This window comes from Rhineura floridana, chromosome 7 (genome assembly GCF_030035675.1).
Source record: "Rhineura floridana isolate rRhiFlo1 chromosome 7, rRhiFlo1.hap2, whole genome shotgun sequence".
NCBI lineage: Eukaryota > Metazoa > Chordata > Lepidosauria > Squamata > Rhineuridae > Rhineura > Rhineura floridana.
Genome location: NC_084486.1, coordinates 92,072,473 through 92,094,453, shown reverse-complemented (window position 1 = coordinate 92,094,453; position 21,981 = coordinate 92,072,473). Strand labels below are relative to the sequence as shown.

General features: G+C 41.7%; 1 protein-coding gene across 1 annotated transcript in view; it reads right to left on the bottom strand.

Moving 5' to 3' along the window:
- The window catches only part of ESPNL (espin like), a 57,434-nt gene extending 36,470 nt beyond the window's left edge, over nt 1–20,964 (bottom strand). Inside the window, exons 1-5 of the mRNA XM_061637709.1 lie at nt 20,431–20,964; nt 18,290–18,480; nt 4,501–4,687; nt 2,813–2,995; nt 931–1,062 (exon numbers count right to left, since the gene is read on the bottom strand). Of these exons, the coding sequence (XP_061493693.1) occupies nt 931–1,062; nt 2,813–2,995; nt 4,501–4,687; nt 18,290–18,480; nt 20,431–20,724 (987 nt within the window). The 5' untranslated portion in view covers nt 20,725–20,964. The remainder of the gene's footprint in view (nt 1–930; nt 1,063–2,812; nt 2,996–4,500; nt 4,688–18,289; nt 18,481–20,430) is intronic.
- Nucleotides 20,965–21,981: the final 1,017 nt, after the last annotated feature.

Sequence of the window (21,981 nt, the reverse complement as noted above, 5' to 3'; positions counted from 1 at the left end):
CCAGCAGGTTGAGGGAATTTTACTTCAGCACTGGTGATGAGACAACATTCTCCACTGTTCCTGAGGGCAGCAGGGCAGCTTGGGTGACTTTATGCAAGACAGACCATGCGGGACACACAGCTCTGTACTTCAAAACTTCACCACCACTCAAACCCATCATCCACCACCTGAGGTGGCCACCTCGTTATCCCAAATGGTAGGGCCAGCTGTGAATACAGGGAAGAGTTCCTTTAAAAGTAAGGGAAAGGGAAAATGATTCTAATTTTTTTTCATTGCCCTCAGTTGCTTATTGCCAGCATTTACTTTTCTAGCATCTGATAGAATGTGGCCAACAAATATGCTGTATTAATAAAATTACCTGCACCTCAGGAAAACACTTCATACGTCTGATGAAGTAGACTGCAGCCCATGCAAGCTTACCTTACGCCATAACAAATTTGTTAGTCTTTATGGTACTAGAAGACCCTTTGTTGATTTAATATATTTAGTCAGTCTTACAATGTGTTTTCAATGGATATTTAAATTTCTTGATTTTCTTAGTGGTTAAGTCAGCCTTTCCCAACCAGTGTGCCTCCAGATGTTGTTGGACCACAACTCCCATCAGCCTCAGCCAGCATTGCCAATGGTCAGGAAAGATGGGAATTGTGGTCCAACAACATCTGGAGACACACTGGTTGGGAAAGGCTGGGTTAAGTATTTGTCATATCCAACAGTTATATGAAAGCCTTATTTTTTAGAAGTAACCTTTTTAGAAGGTTTCTGCTTCTATTTTTAACAAGAGCTATATAATATCTTGGAAACCAGCAGAACTAACATCCACATGATGTGGCAGTCTTCTGCCTTGTGTTGACATATCCTGCCTACAGCGTAGAAGACTATCTCCAGTAACTCATGAAAACACTAAAATATATATATAAATGTTTAAATTACCAGCTTCTCTGCTTCCTGCAGGTAGCACACACACTGCCTATGTCCATTGTATTCTGCCAGGTCCCGTGCAGTGTAACCATCCCCATCACGGATGCCTGGATCTATTTGATGGGAGATCAAGGTTTGACAGCACTGCAAACAAATGCATAAACAATCACTGTCACCCTAATCCATACAACCAATTTATCTGCATATAAGGGAAGAATTTCTCTTAAATTTTTTTGCCAATGCAATTCCCATAGCTAGACAATAACTTTTCATAAGTGGCAATGACTTAGTGCCAGAACAGTCAAATGATGTAATACTTTCCAAGTGAAGCTTTTTGCGTCAACTTTATTATATATGCATGCATGGCGAGTATGGGGTTTGCAAGAAAAGATTACTGTGATAGGAAATCTGTGATGAGTGTTTCATTCAGGGGGGCTATTTCCTGTTAGCTGCAATTATCATCTTGCCATGTAAATTTGCCCTAAAGCTACATCAGACAAAATGACCTTGCACCAACGTGCCTTGTGTGAGAGGCCCATGCTGCAAACATATATAGTTGAACCTCGGATCCAGGACAAATGCAGCCCTCCAGCCATTTCTTTCCAGCCCTTGGGATTCCTAGGTGACACCCCCTGCCCAGGCCACACCCCTCACTTGCTGCGCTCCAAATCCTCCTTGAGTGGTTTTGTCTGGCTGGAATGTGTGCTTGAACTGTGATAATGCTTTCTGGTTGCCTGGATGGGGAGGTGTGTGGGTGTGTAGAATCCTCTGTCTTTTGCCTCTGGCCCTGTCCACCACTGGCATGTGCTCCACAGAAGGTTGCCAATGAGGGAATGTGGCTGGAAAAGATGCTCCACATCTGGTTTATGCTTACCCCCACCCCACATACTAAGCAGTATCACTCACTTAATTTGCACTCAGATAAGAAGATTTTTTTACTGTTCGGGTAATTGCATCACAGAGTATTCTGCCTTGTTGATAGGATAGTTTCAGTTTTTTAAACTTGTGGTTATTGATGGAACTTGTGTGTAACCACCAGGGGGAGCAAGACATGCTGCAGGGCTGGTTCTTCAATAAGGTCAGCTTCACCACATTACCTGCGGTGCATCAAATCCTAAAAAGGTAGGCTGACGTCACTTAAAATCTGTTTGCACTGCACTCCATCATTTGTTTGCTTTGGGCCCTCTATTCTAAAATTCCTGCCTACTCCATGGAAACACTATGGGTGCTGGATTGATATGAACACAGGATGCAGGAGCAGTTTATTTAAACAGCCAAGTTCAGACTACTCTGAATCTGCAAAATGACCACCGGGGTGGTCTCCTGGGTGGTGGGTTGGGAGGGGGGAAGAGTCAATGTTAAGGGAGACACTGGCCCAGTTTGCAAATCACACTAAACCATGGTTTGTTACGAGGTGCATGGGCCACAACTAGCCTTGTGCTCATGCACTCCTCCTTCCTCCTCCTCCTCCTCCCCCCTCACTGCTAGGAGGATACCTTTGGAAGCTTTCACTTCCATTTTTAGTAAACCACAGCTTCCTGTTTCATCTGAATTAGGGATCATGGTATACACTAGCATTGGTTAGTTTAAACAAGTCAGCTTCATAACCCATGATTTGAAGTTAGCTTGCTTTGAAATTGACAATAGCCAGCATTAAACCATGATCCCTGGTTCAGATGAAACAGCAAGCCATGGTTTATTAAAACTGATAAAAGCTCCCAAAATTCTCCTCTTAATCACATTAAGAGGAGAAGAGGGAGGGGTAATGGCAATGCACGTGTCATGACAAATCACAGATTATCACATGCGAATATGGCCATGCCATCAATTGAGTTCTAGCCCAGGGCTTGTTTCCCTCCTAATCTCATGTTCTCCACATGGCATCACCAAATACCTCCAGGTGCCCATTCTCAGCTGCATCATGGAGTGGAGTTCCTCCCCAATGGTCCAGCACCATCTCAGCTCCCATAAGGAGGAGTCTGTCAACAATTGCAGTGTGTCCCTCTCTAGCAGCAAAGTGGAGCACACTGGCTCCTTCTGCATCCTGGGCTGTGAGGCTGAGGTCAGTGAAGGTAACCTACATGAAAGAAAAAAAGGGAGGATTAAATAGGAGTTAAACCAAAACGGTCCTTCTATGATGGATTTTTTCCCCCATTCACCTGTTGCTGCAGCTGCCTTGGGTGCTTTATTGCAGAATGAAAGGGGGAAATATGCCAACAGATAAATAGTGCGGAAGCACCCGCAGTTCCTGTAATTTCTGTAATTTGCTTTCTATATACACTGAATGGCATGTGCACTACAGAACTGTGTCTGGGCATTAGAGAAAATATGTTGAGACATTAATTAAGACTTGACATGTCAGCATGCCTTTTATATTACATAAATAAGGGTGTACAAGAGCAATTAAGCCTTTTGGTGACAGACTATCGTAAGATTCTGAATGAGAGAGTGATTATGAAAGATATGGGTGACAGTTACTTAACTAGTTACAGCATTTGAGAACTTGTATGATAACAAAAGGAATATTGGGTCTCATGTTTGGTATATCACTTCAGAATAATCTATAGAGGATAAAATGATGTCATGGTTCGATTTACGTATTATAGTTTCATTGCTAAAAAGTAAAATGGATATTTTTGGGGGGAGTATGTGCTTCTTGCATATTGATGTATATATTTAAATAAATATGAAAACAAAGGCTCCAATTACCTTGAGGCAATTTTCAACTAGCATTGGATTAGCAATTTTTATCCTGATGTCTTCTGGAGTATGTCATTCTATTTTATTTTTAATTGTATTATTTTTATATATAAATGGGGGTGGGGAAGCCCAGTCAAAGTCATACTAGTTATTTACCTATATGGTGTTTCAGATTTAATTTTCAGGTAAATATTGGATGGTGAGAGAAGTAGAAAGTGAACATGGTTTGGGAAAAGTAGTGGAATCTGTACGCTGGCACAACAGAGAAATTTAAGCTCACTTGACAGAATGCATAATGCCTTCCAGGACTGAGTACAAACAATATTATTACCACTTGAAGGAGAGGTTAATGCAATATATTCAGAAGTGAGTCCTTTTCAATCCAATGGAAGTTGCTCCCAGGGATGTGTACAGAATTGCAGCCTAAGGGCCCCTCTAGACTGACGTTTTATTGCGGGTGTATTCTGCAACATGATCTTGACACAATAGTACTGCATTAGTGGTGGATTTATTCTGCTTTGGTTTGGTTTGTGATGCTTCTTTAATACTATCATATTATCACTGTCTGAAGGGACTACAGTGCAACAAAGGTGGGACAAAAATAAACTAGAACATTTGTGGTATAACATGTTATGGAATTTCAGCAGGAAGTTATGCACTGATTGAAAATGAAGCAGTGTGACCTTCCCCAAAACTTTTGCAGTGCAAACAGTACTGAAAGCAGGATTTTGTGCAACTATCCAAACAGCATCATGAGCACAAATCATCATGAACACACAGTGAAAAGGATGTCTGGAGGAGCTCTCAGTGACAAAACTATCTAAAGGAGCATATTCGTATTGCTGTCTAAAAACCATGCTAAAATGTAAAAGTACAATTTACCAGCCAGATGACAACAGCATAGTGGCCAACACAAGCAGCTGCATGCAGGACTGTCATGCCATCATGTGCTCTCAGGTGAACATCAGCCTCACAGTCCTTCACCAGGAACTGGATGATGTGGAGGTGGCCCTCCTGGCAGGCAAGATACAGTGCAGTGGCTCCACTCTGAGTTTGCTTGTTCACACAGCTGTTGGAGGAGAGAAATTATAGAGGTTTTAGAAGAGATTTCACTTCTGTTATTTCATTACTTATTTAGATATTAATACCCATCCTTTCTCGCACCCACACACACACATTTACCCAGAGCAGCTTCCAACAAAATACAATAATATAACATAAAACAAATACAATACAATACAATACAATAACGACAGCAATAATATCAAAACAACAGATGGAGCCACATACAAACCAAATATGGAAGAAGAACACATCAGTAAAATTTCTGGGCAAATTATAATGTCTTTGGCTGGAAAGTGGCAAATGTAACGCCAATCTTCAAAAAGGGATCCAGAGGGGATCCCGGAAATTACAGGCCAGTTAGCTTAACTTCTGTCCCTGGAAAACTGGTAGAAAGTATTATTAAAGCTAGATTAACTAAGCACATAGAAGAACAAGCCTTGCTGAAGCAGAGCCAGCATGGCTTCTGCAAGGGAAAGTCCTGTCTCAGTAACCTATTAGAATTCTTTGAGAGTGTCAACAAGCATATAGATAGAGGTGATCCAGTGGACATAGTCTACTTAGACTTTCAAAAAGCGTTTGACAAGGTACTTCACCAAAGGCTTCTGAGGAAGCTTAGCAGTCATGGAATAAGAGGAGAGGTCCTCTCGTGGATAAGGAATTGGTTAAGAAGCAGAAAGCAGAGAGTAGGAATAAACGGACAGTTCTCCCAATGGAGGGCTGTAGAAAGTGGAGTCCCTCAAGGATCGGTATTGGGACCTGTACTTTTCAACTTGTTCATTAATGACCTAGAATTAGGAGTGAGCAGTGAAGTGGCCAAGTTTGCTGATGACACTAAATTGTTCAGGCTTGTTAAAACAAAAAGGGATTGCGAAGAGCTCCAAAAAGACCTCTCCAAACTGAGTGAATGGGCGGAAAAATGGCAAATGCAATTCAATATAAACAAGTGTAAAATTATGCATATTGGAGCAAAAAATCTGAATTTCACATATACGCTCATGGGGTCTGAACTGGCGGTGACTGACCAGGAGAGAGACCTCGGGGTTGTAGTGGACAGCACGATGAAAATGTCGACCCAGTGTGCAGCAGCTGTGAAAAAGGCAAATTCCATGCTAGTGATAATTAGGAAAGGTATTGAAAATAAAACAGCCAATATCACAGGTTGCTCTGTTTATACTGTGATGTCATCAAGCCTGGAATATTAACCCAATTGTTGCTGAAATAAGAAGTGGTTCTTCTTTATTTTTGTTTTGCTTTGTTTTCGTGGTTTTAAAAATGGCAATCAAGAAAGTGGCTGAGAATCTGGAAGTAATTATGTTTCAGAAAATAATGGATGAGATTGAGATAACGAAACAAACCCTGCGACAGGGTAGTAAGGAGCTGAAAATTGAACTGAGCAAAATGACGCAGGAGTTTAAAGAAATAGGGGACCCTGTGAGAGAGGAGAATGAGATCAGAGATGAGAAAAGAAAAAATAAAGGGAAGATACAAGCCCTGGAGATTGGAACAAATGTGGAATTGGAAAAAGATCTGGAGTTTATGGATTTTAGAAATAAAATCTACTGTTTGGAATTTAACGTTATCTCTGAAGAAATTAATGAAGATATTAGAGATAAAGTTATCAATGGCTTGGATAATCTTCTGGACTGGAATGATGTGATGGAGCTTGATATAGAGAAAATCTATGGAATTATCTGCAGTCATGTGACAATGGAAAAACTCTTAAGAGATGAGCCAGTGCATTTTCTAAAAAAGAAGAACACAGATATGAATTTACAACAATGTTTCAGCAACTTATTTAGAATGGATGGCAAGAAAATATTTGGGATAGAGGAAATTCCCATCAGACTCTTATTATATGACTATGGCTACAACAGCAAGATTATTATGGAATACTGATAATGGAAGATTGGACACTGAAATTACTGGACTTAACAGGACTATTGAAGATGGAAGATGGAACTAATAGGGATAATGGAATAATGGCTATTGAAATTATTGGACCTAACAGATTCTGATGAGATGGATTAATCGAAATGTTTATTTGGACTATGATTATGACAATAAGATTATTATAATTATTAACGAGATGGATTAATTGACATGTTTATTTGGAGAAAAATTGATAGATATATTTCTTAAAGAATTGAAACCTCTCTTTGACTTTTTGTGGAAAGAATAAAGTAATGTTTATGAGATTTGATGATTAATTAAGATAACTACTGGAGGAAAGTGATTTTATAATATGATTTAAGAGACAGGATTGTTATATATTGTAGACCTATAACTGATTTGATATGTGACAAATGGGAAGTCAACATTTTATTTTTTTTTGTTTAATCATTTTTGTTTTGTTTTGTTTTTTGTCTTTGAATGTTTTATGATTTTGTTTTCTATGTTTTATGAAAATTTGAATAAAAATTATTGTAAAAAAAAGAAAGAAAATAAAACAGCCAATATCATAATGCCGTTGTATAAATCTATGGTGCGGCCGCATTTGGAATACTGTGTACAGTTCTGGTCACCTCATCTCAAAAAGGATATTATAGAGTTGGAAAACGTTCAGAAGAGGGCAACCAGAATGATCAAGGGGATGGAGCGACTCCCTTACGAGGAAAGGTTGCAGCATTTGGGGCTTTATAGTTTAGAGAAAAGGCGGGTCAGAGGAGACATGATAGAAGTGTATAAAATTATGCATGGCATTGAGAAAGTGGATAGAGAAAAGTTCTTCTCCCTCTCTCATAATACTAGAACTCGTGGACACTCAAAGAAGCTGAATGTTGGAAGATTCAGGACAGACAAAAGGAAGTACTTCTTTACTCAGCGCATAGTTAAACTATGGAATTTGCTCCCACAAGATGCAGTAATGGCCACCAGCTTGGATGGCTTTAAAAGAAGATTAGACAAATTCATGGAGGACAGGGCTATCAATGGCTACTAGCCATGATGGCTGTGCTCTGCCACCCTAGTCAGAGGCAGCATGCTTCTGAAAACCAGTTGCCGGAAGCCTCAGGAGGGGAGAGTGTTCTTGCACTCAGGTCCTGCTTGCGGGCTTCCCCCAGGCACCTGGTTGGCCACTGTGAGAACAGGATGCTGGACTAGATGGGCCACTGGCCTGATCCAGCAGGCTCTTCTTATGTTCTTATGTTCTTATCAAAATGCCATCACAGTAAGTGCCAGGCAACCCAGCCTAGGCAGAGTATTCCATAATTGGGATGTCACCATGAAAAGGTCCTTTCCCTAGTCATCACCCAAACAAAAGTCCCTGAAGATGAACATAGGCAGTTAGGTTCATATGGAGAAAGGTGATTAGAACAAGAAGTGGTATTTCTCCAGATCTCCCTGCTTCATTTTTTCCTATTGGTTTCACTTTTATATCCCGCTCTTCCTCCCTATAAGAGCCCGGGGTGGCAAACAAAAGCACTACACTCTCTAAAAAGTCATAAAATGAGACTTTAAAATATATTACAACAAAATATCTTTAAAAACATCATTTTAAAAAAGCTTTAAAAACATCTTAAAAAACAATTCCAATACAAATGCAGACTGGGATAAGGTCCCTACTTAAAAGGCTTGTTGAAGGAGGAAGGTCTTCAGTAGGTACTGAAAAGATAACAGAGATGGCACCTGTCTAATATTTAAGGGGAGGGAATTCTGAAGGGTAGGTGCCAATATACTAAAGGTACGCCAGAGCTTGGAAAAGTTACTTTTTTAAACTACAACTCCCATCAGCCCCAGCCAGCATGGCCACTGGATTGGGTTGATGGGAGCTGTAGTTCAAAAAAGTAACATTTCCAAGCTCTGAGGTACGCTTCCTATGTTGTGCACAACAGACCTCCTGATGAGATGGTATCTGCAGGAGGCCTTCACTCGCAGAGCGTAGTGATCGACTGGGTAGACAACAGGTAAGATGATCTTTCAGGAATCCTGGTCCTAACTTACTATATTTATTTCTCCCACAACCATCTTCCTGTTCTGGAACGGGAAATGCCCATCTTTTTAAGATTGAACTTAAGCTAAAGTGTGCACGCAAGCTTGCATTGAATTAGGAATTCCTAGATGTGTGCTGTTGTGCAATTCCTGGGCAGACACTTTTTTTTTTAACAAGATGCATGCACTGCTCAGCTGATACTTGCATGCATGCCCCATCTGTGCAAAACGATCACATTCAAATTAATTAATTGGAAGGTGGGGACAAAGACAAAAGCGAATGCCTACTGGTATGGGCAGGAAGGAACACGCAAATTTGGTCTTCAACTGCAAATGCATGTGTGTGTGGACTAATGAGGTCAAATTGTAATGGAGAAAAGGTGGATTCCAAGTGAGATCCAGTTCAAATGTGGACAAGCCCTTAGAATTTCAGGGACAATGGTGCAAAAAGAGATACATACTGGGTTAAGGGTGAAAGCGACCAAATAAACAGAGAACCAGCGTTCTCTACAATTCCTATCATGCCTGACCATTGGCCATGCTGGCTGTGGCTAATGGGAGATGCAGTCCAACAACAACTGGAGGGCACCAGATTGGCTATCCCTTTAGTAGAGTGTTGGACTTAGAATGAGGAGACCCAGGTTCAAATCCCTGCTCTACCATGAGACTCACTTGGTGATTTTGGGCCCATCGTTCCTTCTTAACCAAAGCTACCTCACAGGTTTATTGTGAAGTTAAAATTGGGGTGTGTGGGAGAGAGAGGGAAGAACCACATATGCTGCCTTGAGCTTTTTGAAGAAAGAGTATCCCAGGGAATGCAATAATTATCAAACTATTGCCTTAATATCCTATGCAAATAAAGTAATGCTCAAGATTCTACAACAAAGGCTCTTACCATATATGGAGTGAGAAATGCCAGACATCCAAGCTGGATTTAGAAAGGGAAGAGGTACCAGAGATCATATTGCAAACATATGTTGGATAATGGAATGGACCAAGGAATTTCAGAAGAAAATCACCCTGTGCTTTATAGATTACAGCAAAGCCTTTGATTGTGTAGATCATGAAAAACTATGGAATGCTTTAAAAGAAATGGGGGTGCCACAGCACCTGATTGTCCTGATGCGCAACCTATATTCTGCACAAGAGGCTACTGTAACGACAGAATATGGAGAAACCGACTGGTTCCCAATCGGAAAGGGTGTGAGACAGGAGTGTATTTTATCACCCTATTTGTTTAATCTATGCACAAAACATATCATATGGAAAGCAGGATTGGACCAAGATGAAGGAGATGTGAAAATTGGAGGGAGAAATATCAATCATTTAAGATATGCTGACAATACCATATTACTAGCAGAAACCAGTAATGATTTGAAACGAATGCTGATGAAAGTTAAAGAGGAAAGCACAAAAGCAAGACTACAGCCGAACGTCAAAAAGACTAAAGTAATGACAACAAAAGATTTATGTAACTTTACAGTTGACAATGAAGACATTGAACTTGTCAAGGATTATCAATACCTTGGCACAGTCATTAACTGAATTGGGGACCATAGTCAAGAAATCAGAAGAAGGCTAGGACTGGGGAGGGCAGCTATGAGAGAACTAGAAAAGGTCCTCAAATGCAAAGATATATCACTGAACACTAAAGATCATTCAGACCATGGTATTCGCGATCTCTATGTATGGACAGTGAAAAAAGTGGATAAGAGAAAAATCAACTCATTTGAAATGTGGTGTTGGAGGAGAGCTTTGCACATACCATGGACTGTGAAAAAGACAAATAATTGGGTGTCAGAACAAATTAAACCAGAACTGTCACTAGAAGCTAAAATGATGAAACTGAAGTTATCATACTTTGGACACATAATGAGAAGACATGATTCACTAGAAAAGACAATGCTGGGGAAAACAGAAGGGAGTAGAAAAAGAGGAAGACCAAACAAGAGATGGATTGATTCCATAAAGGAAGTCACAGACCTGAAGTTACAAGATCTGAGCAGGGTGGTTCATGTCAGATGCTCTTGGAGGTCGCTGATTCATAGGGTCACCATAAGTCGTAATCGACTTGAAGGCACATAACAACACAGAACAGTTTTGTACTGGGCTCATGTAAATGAACATTTGCTACTAAAATCTCTTGTATCTTCTAAAAACAAGTGAAGTAAACAAACTGGAAGCACCACACAGAGGACCGGTTAACATGGGAGGTGAACTTCTGATTAAAGATGCAGCTTTTCCCTTCACAATAGATTTCCTCTACCTTTCAATCTGCTATTTTCCATTCACATTTAGTATTGCTATTTCCTTGTGGGCCTGCCTCCAAATTTACATGTTTACTCCCTCCGGAGTACAGTATTGCTAATGGAGAAGGGGCGGCGGGGTTGTTCTGTTGTTTCTTGTAAACTCAAGGAGCCTGACTTCCTCAGGCAGGCATTGCTAAAATTGCTGCTATACACGCAATACTATGCAGCCTGTCTATTCAGAAGTCAGTCCCGGTGTGCCCAGTGTGATTTATTCCCGTGTATATGTGCGCAGGCTGCAGCCTCAAACGACTTTCCAGTCTTTATTCACTCAGAAGTAAGCCTCGGCATGGCTCACCCTCAAGCAAGAGGGCAATACACAAGGTTATAACCCAATACAGTAGGGCCCCACTCATACGGCGGGTTACTTTCTGGACCCTCGCTGTAAAGCAAAAACTGCTTTAAAGCGGAACTCATTGAATAGAATGGCACGCAATGCCCAACAACGGTCTTAAAGACGGAACAAGCGCCGTATGAGTGAGGCTTTAGTCTAATTGCGTCTAATTGGGACTGCCGCATTAATGAAGTGCCTTAAAGCGAAGCGCCGTAAAGCGGGGCCCTACTGTACATATTTGCCTACAAAGGAGGCCCACCAACCACAGCAGGGCTTACTTCAGAAGAAATGTTCACACAAGCGCCAGAGCTTCACTCTCCTGCTCCCAAGGAGACCGCACCATCCCTAAGGGGAAGCGCCTTCTGAGCGGATGAGGTGGTCGCCACTCCAATTCCTGCCCCTCTTCCTCTCCGCTCCTCACACTGATGCGTGTGTCTGACCAAGTATCTCTTTCTGTTACTCCCCCCCCCAGGGCTTGGGTATCAACCCAAATCCCCCTCCAGCCACAGAGAGAAGGAGGAATGGCCGTTACCAATAATCACAGATAACCTCCTGACAGATGGGCTGCTTTCACACATGGGGCTAATAGCGCTAGTTTAACGGATTAAAAAGTTGGCGCTTCTGTCCCGATCTTTAAAACCCCTTTCACACTGCAGTACCTCTTGCGATAAGGAACAGTACATTTTCAGCCGATATAGTGGCATTTCACACAACTGTCTTTCACACAGCTTGTTTTCTTCCTTCACTCAGGCACACTATTCCCCACTGTATAGGAGGTCTAAGATCTTGTCCCGTTGCCATGCAAGCCCTCTCCCTTTAGGATCTGACTTTTTAAATTGTTTTAGTTGTATCAAGATGGGTGTGTGTGTGAAATGCTGCTGCCATTTGCGCCGATGCCGGAATACCGGTACAATGTTCATCAGGCAAAAAATAAAAAAAACCTGCATGACTCAACGGCAGGAACGCACTGCATACTGGGATGCCTGTCACATGAGTGGCAGCAGCTAGCGAAACACTCCCGCGATCTTCCAGGTTCCCAGCCTTGGTATCATTTATTGCAGAAATTAGCGCTACACTTGCACTACATTCCACCAGAATTCCAGAGCTACCCATTATGTCGTGTGAAAGCTCAAATATAATGTGCAAATTACCAGGTAAGAAATTGTCAGAATAACAGAATAAAGTGCAGTGTGAAAGCACCCATAGAGCATCAATAGCCCAAGCTATTGTTGCCTATAAAAGAGGCCAAGTGTGTGTGCAAATAACACTTTCCAGCCCACCGTGCTCTAGTGACGCATCTGGCCTTCATTGTTATTTATTTCAACCATAGACTAAAAGCGAGGGAAGAAACTTAACTGGGGGGGGAGGGGAAAGGAAGGCTAGAGAAACTGGAAGTGGCTTGCTAAGCCGACAGAAACAAAATGAATTTCAGTGGAGAGTTTAGAGGGTGGAGAAAGGAGAGTATCTGAATGTGACAATCCACCCCCCAGCAGGAAACATCGGAGCAAAGTGCCTACATGGGAGGAGTGCAACGAAGCAGATATGGTTTTTCCTTACTTTTTGCATTTTCAGCAGGTTGGTTTAATTCGGATTTAAAGGGAAAAGCAGCAACACACCTTCCCTTTGCAAGCAACATCATGTAAACCCTGCAAATTAAACAGGGATGCAGGTAGCCCCTATCTCACTGTAAGTCTCCATGTGAAAGGGCCCAGAATTATGCTAGGTGTTTTATACTAGACTTCATATTAAGTTATTGTCATTACCAGCAGAGGGCAACCATGTTTCTTTCATATCACCATCCTCTCTCCTCCTGGATAACACAGGTGAGTGGATATATCATTGCCTGTAGCTTTTGTGTTCTGGATAAATAGGTTCTTCAAACTAGGACATTTTCACACCCAATCTTTCAAAGTTTCTTTATTAATTCTTTCATTAATTGTTAATGAAAAGTACAACAATATGGGCCAGAATTCTTCATCGTTACAAATGCCTCTCCACAACTTTCTCTTCCACAGCAACAATGAGCAGGTGTTAAGTATTCAAGAAGAGCTACAAGGTGATGTAAGCTCTCCATATGATAATGGCCTTGGCCAGACATCCTATCACTTCTCAGCTGTGCTTCCTTCTGACCCTGCTTCTGTACCATCTCCAACATTTAATAGTACCCTGGCCAGCTCAAGACATTTTGTTACCTGAGGCAGAGTGGCAAATATCTTCCCCAGCAAATCAAAGTACATAGTACCCATGGCCAGACAAGTTATTCTGGAACCTGAAGCAAAAACATCCCCACAAGCACCTCTCCCTTCCTGGTAATAAAAATACTAAAATAATACATTAACTAACAAACAAAGTATTGCCCTTTCATTACACTCATCAGAAACTGCCTGAGGCAGTTGTCTCACTCTGCCTAATGATAGTTGTGGCCTAATGGCAACTGCCGTCCTGGAATCCTTCTGGGAGAAGGGACATAATAATAATAATAATAATAATAATAATAATAATAATAATAATAATAATAATAATAATAATAATAATAATAATAATAAATATGTATATGAAAGAGAGACAGAAGGGATAGATGAAACTGTCATTTTTCTTTTTTTCTTTTTCAGTATCACATCTGGTTGCAAGTTTCTCTTTTTTTAAAGTCATGAAAATCTATCAGCATTTCAGTGCAAATTTCTCTTAATACAAATATTTCTGTATGCAGTTTTGCCTAATCTACACATTTTTGCAAAGCAATTTCCACTACTGCATTTTTTGTGTTATTTTCCCTAATAAGTACACATTACATGGTTGGAGAATTGTTCTGCAAAATTTGGAGAAGTGTGAATTTCAAAAGATGGTTGTACTTCAGTTTGTGTACTGTTTTGGAAAGTGCAAATTAGGTAAGTTCGCCTTTAAATGCAAACTGAATGAGAGACTATAAAAAAAGTCTCTCACAATGTATTCAACCTTTGAGACAAACAAGGTAATCTATGTTGACCAAATAGCTTTAGAGTACTCCATAACCTGCCTCAACTGTGCTTTCACTGATAGTTCTACATTCTCCTCTCTCTTCACCCTCCCTTTCCTGCCATTTTTGCTCCTCATGTTTCCCCAAGAGGAAGCACAGCTGAGAGACAGGTGATCATAGGAGATAACAAGTCTTTGTTAGCCTCTGCATGAAAAATGAGCCCAAGGTCTCCTGGAGGGAATTGTAACAGCACACAAGCTGTAAGGGCAACTGCCTCTTGGTAATTAGGAATCTGGTTCTTTGGGAATATCAGGCCCCATATGTACTATACACTTAAAGCAGTATCACACCACTTTAAACAGGTGTGGCTTCCCCCAAATAGTCCTGGGAGCTGTAGCCTGCTAAGGGTGCTGAGAGTTGTTAGGAGACTCCTATTTCCCTCACAGAGCTACGATTCTCAGAGTTCCCTGGCAAGAGGGATTGGTTGTTAAGCCATTCTGGAAAATGTGGAGAAGAAAGACAGTCGTCAACAGCCTCAGTCATTGCAAGAACCAGATGCCCCTCCTATAGACCCTGTTTCTCTGTTTGTGGCCACAGCCCACTGAAGCAAGGGATTGGGAAAAGCTCCCATATAGACTTCTATGAATTCTGGAAGATTTTAGGCTTGCCAAGGAGAGGAGAATGGAGAAGGTCCCGGTATCAGTCTCTGGTATCTCCAGTAAAGATGCTCAGGTAGCAGTGGGTGATAGGAAAGCCCTCTGCCTGAGACCCTGGAAAGCCAATACCAGAGCAGAAAGCTCTGGGACAGATGGAGGACAAATAGTCTGACCTGATATAAGATTAGTGTGCCCATGTCTGTCCAAGTCTGCTCTAAAGACAAAGAGCCGTAAGAAGGGAGAGTAGGGGCCTTGAAATTGCCCATCAGCTGTGAGCACCTGAACAGCAGACTGCACAGGCCATTGGCTGCGAAGTCATAGTTTTCCCCACTATGACAAGATGTATTGTATTTTTATTTAAATTATAGTAATTACATCTAAATTTGCATCTATACATATATTAGAATACGTAAATTATATGTAAATATGAGGCATGATTTTGGGGTGACACGTTTCCTCTTGTTTGGCAACATGTACAGGACAACCTTGTATAAGACAGAGATTCCTATGTTTCTACAGCTTGAGTTGTGAACCTTTTGCATCTGTTCGAGGCTGAACCCTCCTGCTAGAATCCAGTGAATCCCTCCAGTAATCCCGCTCTCAGATGGATAACTTCACCCAGTTCCACTTCTGTTCCTGGGACCACGGCAGCAGGTAGCTTGCTTAAACATCAATACCCTGCGCAAATTTAGGGGTCTCCCAGAAAATGGCAAAAGCTGAGCATCTTTGTATCAAACTGGTAGATGCTACTGGTCACCAGGTGATCGGGGAGGGACTCAACACATATGGCACCTGTATAATATGCAGCAGCATCTAAAAAGGTGCTGCTTAGATGTGAAGAGACTGAAGAAGTAGGTCCAAGCTGCACTGTGCAGGTGCTGCAAAAACAAAAACCTTCACAGGAATGGAAGTGAGGAGGCAGTGTGTGGCCAGGCTGCTAAATGACACCCCCCCCGCCCGTCCATATGCTATGACCTGGCTAAGAGGCAACCCATTGCTCACATTCTGTTGCACCAGTATTCTTCTACAGCAGGAGCTCCATTGGGAGTTGGGAAGCAAAATTAGATAAAATAGAGCCACTACCATCACTTCCCACCAAACAAGCCTACCTCTGGGCCATCTTTTAAATATTTATTTCTTGATTTTGAGCCCTGGATCATTTTGCTGAATGTACATTGTCCCAGAGTTCATAGATTCAGGCTGCAATCCTATGCACCAGGATAGTTTGGCCCTCCAGATGTTGTTAGATACCAACCAGCATGGCCAATCTCCATGGATGATGGGAGTTGTAGTCCAGCCACATCAGGAGGGCCACAGGTTCCCATCCCTCCTATGACCCTTTGCTGGGTGTAAGTCTCACTGAATTCTACGGCACTTGCCGCTGAGTATATATGTATAGGATTGCATCATTATGGAGTAGTAGTGCAGGCTCCACACCAGGGGTGGGGAACCTCAGGCCTAGGGGAACAAATGCAGCCCTCTATGCCTCTCTATGTGACCCTTGGAACTCTCCCCAGGCCACACCCCTCTGCTTCCCAGCTTAAGTGTTTTTGCCTGGCTGGAATGTGTCCTTGAACTCTGATAAAGCCTCTAGTTTGTCTGGATGAGGATAGAGAAGGGTGTGTGAGTGTGCATAGAAACTAAACTACTGTGTACAAAAGGCAACATTTACATTTGTTGCTCTGTCCACTTATGACTCTGGCCTTGCCCATCACTGGCATGTGGTCCTTGTAAGTTTGCCCAGAAGGGAATGCAGCTCCAGCATGATAAAGGTTCCCCAGTCCTCCTCGAGACTGTGTAGCTTCTGAATGCCTTTGCAGAAAAAATGATATGAGCGGTACTGGACTGTAGCAGATCATGGAAGACATTTAAAGCACCGAGACGGATGATTGTGAGATTTGCTGTTGGAAAAACGATCTGCTTCACTAAAGATCACCAGGCCAAGTTCAAGGTTCTAGTTTTGGTGTACAAAGCCCTACACAGCTTGGGACCAGGATACCTAAAAGACCGCCTTACCCCTTATATACCCAGCTGATCACTGCGCTCTGTAGATGAGGGCCTCCTGCAGATACCATCTTATCAGGAGATTCGTTCTGCACAATATAGGAAACGGACCTTTAGTGTGGCAGCACCTACCCTGTGGAATTCCCTCCCCTTAAATATTAGGCAGGCGCCATCTCTGCTACCTTTTCAGCACCTTTTGAAGACTTTCCTCTTTCAACAAGCCTTTTAAGTTGAGACCTGTCCCAGTCTGTGTCTGTGTTGGAATTGCTTTTTAATATATATTTTTAAACAATTTCTTTTACCCTTTTTTAAAGACGTCTTTAAAGCTTTTTTAAAAAATGTTTTTAACGTTGTTTTGTTTTAATATATTTTAATGTCTGTGTTTATGATGTTTTAAAGTGTTTTTAGTGCTTTTGTTTGCTGCCTTGGGCTCCTGCTGGGAGGAGGGGCGGTATATAAATAAAATAATAAATAAATGCTTGCCTTCTTTTCTGTTGACAAACTCTGAGCATCTAGAAATGCTGAGGCATGGAAATAAAACACTAAGGAAAACTCCACACTGCTAGCTCTATGCTTTCAGAGATCTGAAAATGGCTATTGTGAGCAGCTTTTCTCCATACGAGTGTACACATTTGCATGAAGAAAGTGCAGCATGAACAACAAGTACACTTGTACACCTTTTTTTTTTGCAGCATTTTCCACAATCACAGTGTCTTGCATGATCACAGCACCAGAAAGCACAGCTACAATTGTAGAGGTCATGCAACCGCATACCCATGTTGGTTCTGCCAGCTCTCAGATTACTTCCTTTATGTAATCCTAGGGCAGCTTTCCCCAAATTGGTGCCCTCCAGTTGTTGTTAGATTATAATTCCCATCAGCCCTGGCCAGCATGGTTCGGCACATGAATGGCCTAGGTAGGAATGCTGTAGTAGTGTACTGAAAATCAGTCAGCTACAGCGATTTCATTTTACTGAAGAATTCTTATACAAACAGGATGTGTGCTCTCTAGGTTACACATGCTGCCGGTGACCCTGGACAATGATCTTATTTGGGTATGTATATTCTTTAGATGGCCATGTTTATTACTTCAAAATGTGGAAAGCCAGCCCTGATGTGCTTGGGGGCACTCCCCGGAGTGTGATCCTGGATGTTTGCCCCAAAGTCCTGCCCTGACAGCATCACTGCCTGCAGCAGAAAGAGTTGAAAAATGCAGAATGGACCATTTCAGACTGTGCTAGGGCAATCACAAAAAATAACGTTCCCACACTTTGCATGGGGCAATCACAGAAAATGTTCCTATATCTTGCATGCGTTGACTAGGCATGAGTGACAGATCCAAGTAGGGAAACAGTGTCTTGCTTTCTATGGCATACCCCAAATGTGCTGTCCCCTGAAGAGCAGCGTGCTGTGCTCTTGCCTACCTGTGGTCTGCAGCAACCAGCAATTTGAGACACGCGAGATCTCCCTTGGCTGCTGCATAATGAGCTGGCACTGCACCTTCCCGTGTCTCCATTGCAGTGTCAAAGCCTGCCTGGACCAGCCACTCGATGACTTCTGGATGTCCAAAGCGAGCAGCTAAATGAAGTGGAGAAGCCCCCGAAGCATCTTGCTCCTACAGAGAGAACAGATTGTTCAGGAATAGTGGTTAATTCTTCCCCACCCATCCGCACTTCAACACTACTCTCAGAACCAGTTTATAAGTTATAATTGTGACATGGAGACTACTTGATCACCTTTATGAGGTGATCAAAGAAGCCCCTCTCCACTTACCAAAAGCATTAGGGGGTAGTCCCCAGGAAATATTCATTGATGGTGATGACTATATATAAATTTAATAATGACAGTGTGTCATCATGACCCACGACCCATGTTCCGTGTGACAGACTCACAGGAGGATTAGGCTCCGGATTTATTAATCCGGAGCCTAATCCTCCTGTGAGTCTGTTCTCTGATTCACAGCAGCCTCCCATGGTACCTCTGTCTCCCCAGCCTGATCCAAAGGCTGCATAATAAGGTGTGGGCCCTTTAATAGTAACCAGCCAGCTCTTCTGGGGAAGCAGGGATTCCTGCACTACAGCCCAGGCAGGGTATATATAAGGCTTTAGTTGGAGCTAGATATTTGTAGAAACAACCGCTAGTTAAAGTACCTCAGCAGGATTGTGGGAGCAGTGAGTACCTGAAAGGATACGACTGGGCTTTCCCTGTGAGTACTGAGTGCTCATAGAATGGGACATAGTGGGACTATGACTACAAGCCATGTCCCTTGATGTTGATGTGCTCACTGGTCAGCTGTGCATTTTGTGTAAATAAATGTGATGTATATGCATAGGACTCCTCTGTATGAACAGGAACCCTAATATGTCAAGATTCCTGTTTGCATGCAGCAGGTTTATGTGCAGTGCAGTGCTGCATCAGCTGGGTGTGTGGCTTGCAGGCACAATCCCACCATCCCTTAACGTGCTCAGTAAACGTGTGATGGAGTTGTTTGGCCATCTCCTTAGATGGCTGCTCCATGTAGACACTTTCTGCACTCTTGTGCTTCTAGTTTATTTTCATCCATTGATATGCAACAATCTGCAACTGAAGCCTGTCATTTTATATTTATCAAAAAGCCAATGCCCCAAATTCCATCACATTCTATCATGAAAGAGAAACAGAACCCAGAACGGGTCCGCTACACAGACAGGAGCTTGGTTTCCAGTGGCTGGGGCATGAGAGGAAGGGAACAAGTTTATGCTCCAAGTTTACGCATGATGTCCCCAAGCATGCCGGTTTACTTTCTGACCAAAGATTGAATAGTTGCCATTCACAAATGTGGGAAGAGGGAAAGTGCTGCAATTGGGGGAAATTGCTATGTGGTCAAAATTTGCCAAACTCTCCCAACACTGGGTGGTCCAGCACTCAGTGACAGAGATCATGCAGCTGTAATATGTTTCTCCATAGGCAGAGTACACATTGTACACATTGTTTTGAAAGCTTTTTTAAAAAAAAGTTTTTAAAGATGTTTTAATGTATTTGAGGGCATTTGGCCGAAAGGCGGGGTATAAATAAAATTTAATAATAACAATAACAATAACAATTTAATTTAATTTATTGGATTTCTTAGTTGCCCATCTGGCTGGCCATCCATAATAATAAATAAAAGTTAATAATAATAATAATAATATTTTAAAGTCTGTTTTTATGATGTTTTAAAGTGTTTTAGTGCTTTTGTTTGCTGCCCTTGGCTCCTGCTGGAAGGCAGGGTGGGATATAAATCAATTAAATAAATAAATAAAATTTACCTACAAGCTTTTTGCAATATACAAGCCTCCCTTTAAATACAACACACACAATAATGAAGGGAAACTTGTTAGACACCAGAGAATTCCTTGGATGAGGATTAAATGCCAATGGCAGTCCAGCATGAAGGGCTGTTTGTAGACAGGGGTTGTTAGCACTTTTTGCCACAGAAGACTAATCTAGAGTAGCAATATGGATAAAAACACTGCATGTATGTCTAGCTGAAAGCTTCCTTTTACCTTTTTCTTGTAGAGATTCCTGTTTCTGTCAGCCACCTTACCTGCATGCTGTACCCTCTGTCTTTGATCAGCCACTGCAGCTCAGCTAAGTTGCCCATGGCTGCTGCATCATGTGCTGGTGTCGCACCATTGTTTGCTCTCTGATTTCTGGGAAGCTTTGCTTGCAGCACCAGGAACTTGAGGCACTCCAGCCTGCCTGCCCGTGATGCATGATGCACCAGGCCTGCTCCCAAGCAGTCGGTGATGTTCTGGCCCAGGGTACCATCTATGTGCAGCTGCTCCAACGTAGTCAAGTCCCCTTCCTTGGCAGCTAAAATAGCCCTATGGTCTCCCATCTCTGGGAGCCTTGCTGTTGTCTTTACTGGAAGGTCCTACTTTCTCCGAGTCTCTTTGTTTTATGTACCAGCCAGGTGGTGTGCGTCTCCAGTTACATGGTAAGGTACTGCAGAAAGCATATGTACAACAGGAGGACGTAAAAGAAGGGACATATGTCTGACGAGAGAGAACGGCTAAAAGCTACTGGCAGAGTCAGGGATGCTAGCTCTGCCTCTTGTAGCACTGAATCCTGAATTATTATAGAGTGGTGCGATTAAATGTAGAGTAAACTTGACGCTCATCTGGAAAATTTGAATCAGACTTTCATGAGCAACACTTTTACAATGCAGTTAGTATCTGTTTAGGTTTTTGAAGTATTTTCTTGTGTTACTGATAAACCACCTCACAGCTTATTTAATCTATGTGTATTTTAACAGATTCACATTCGTAACAATCACATCTGTAAACAGAAAAGTCCCATAGCTAATATTTTCCCCATAATGGCAATGTACATACCTCTAGTATGGTATGGCCGTTTTATGTTTAAACTATGGAAATTCCAATGTGATAAAAACTGCTGATCTGATTGTGAATAGCTAAAGAATTTGGTTCTGCAGACTTCTGCCACACAGGGATTACAACAATCCTCCAGTATCAAAGAAATGAGCATTCTAATACTGCTAAAGAGTGCAAATCCTTACAATTCATTGTCAGTTAATAAAGACCTTGTTATAGAGCCAACTTGTCAAAGCTGCCTTATATTTTATTTCATTTTCTTTATAATGAATGGAAACAGATACTATACAACCATCAGTCATTATTTAAAACATTGTTTCCAACCCAAAATATTTAAAGCATCTACAAATGTTTCATAATAAATCTATGCAAATTACATAAACAAATAATCAAACCAAATATTTTTTCCTCCTTCCAGGAGAGTTAATTTTTCCCAGGGTATTCCTCTTTGGATTATTGTCAGCTCTAGATGTGAGGGAACACAATCTTCCAATTCAGTTTTTTTTAAACGGAGAATATATATATATTTCTATTTGAGGGAACAGAATAATTGTTTTATCCTCATTCCCTTTTCAGTTTTTTTTAAACGGAGAATATATATATATTTCTATTTGAGGGAACAGAGTAATTGTTTTATCCTCATTCCCTTTGAGTCTATGGCTGTCCCTGCACTGAAGATCAGCTTATTTTTACTTGAACTAATACTGGCTCCAAACCCAAATCCCCATTCATTATGCATTTTGACTGGTCATTTACTTCTT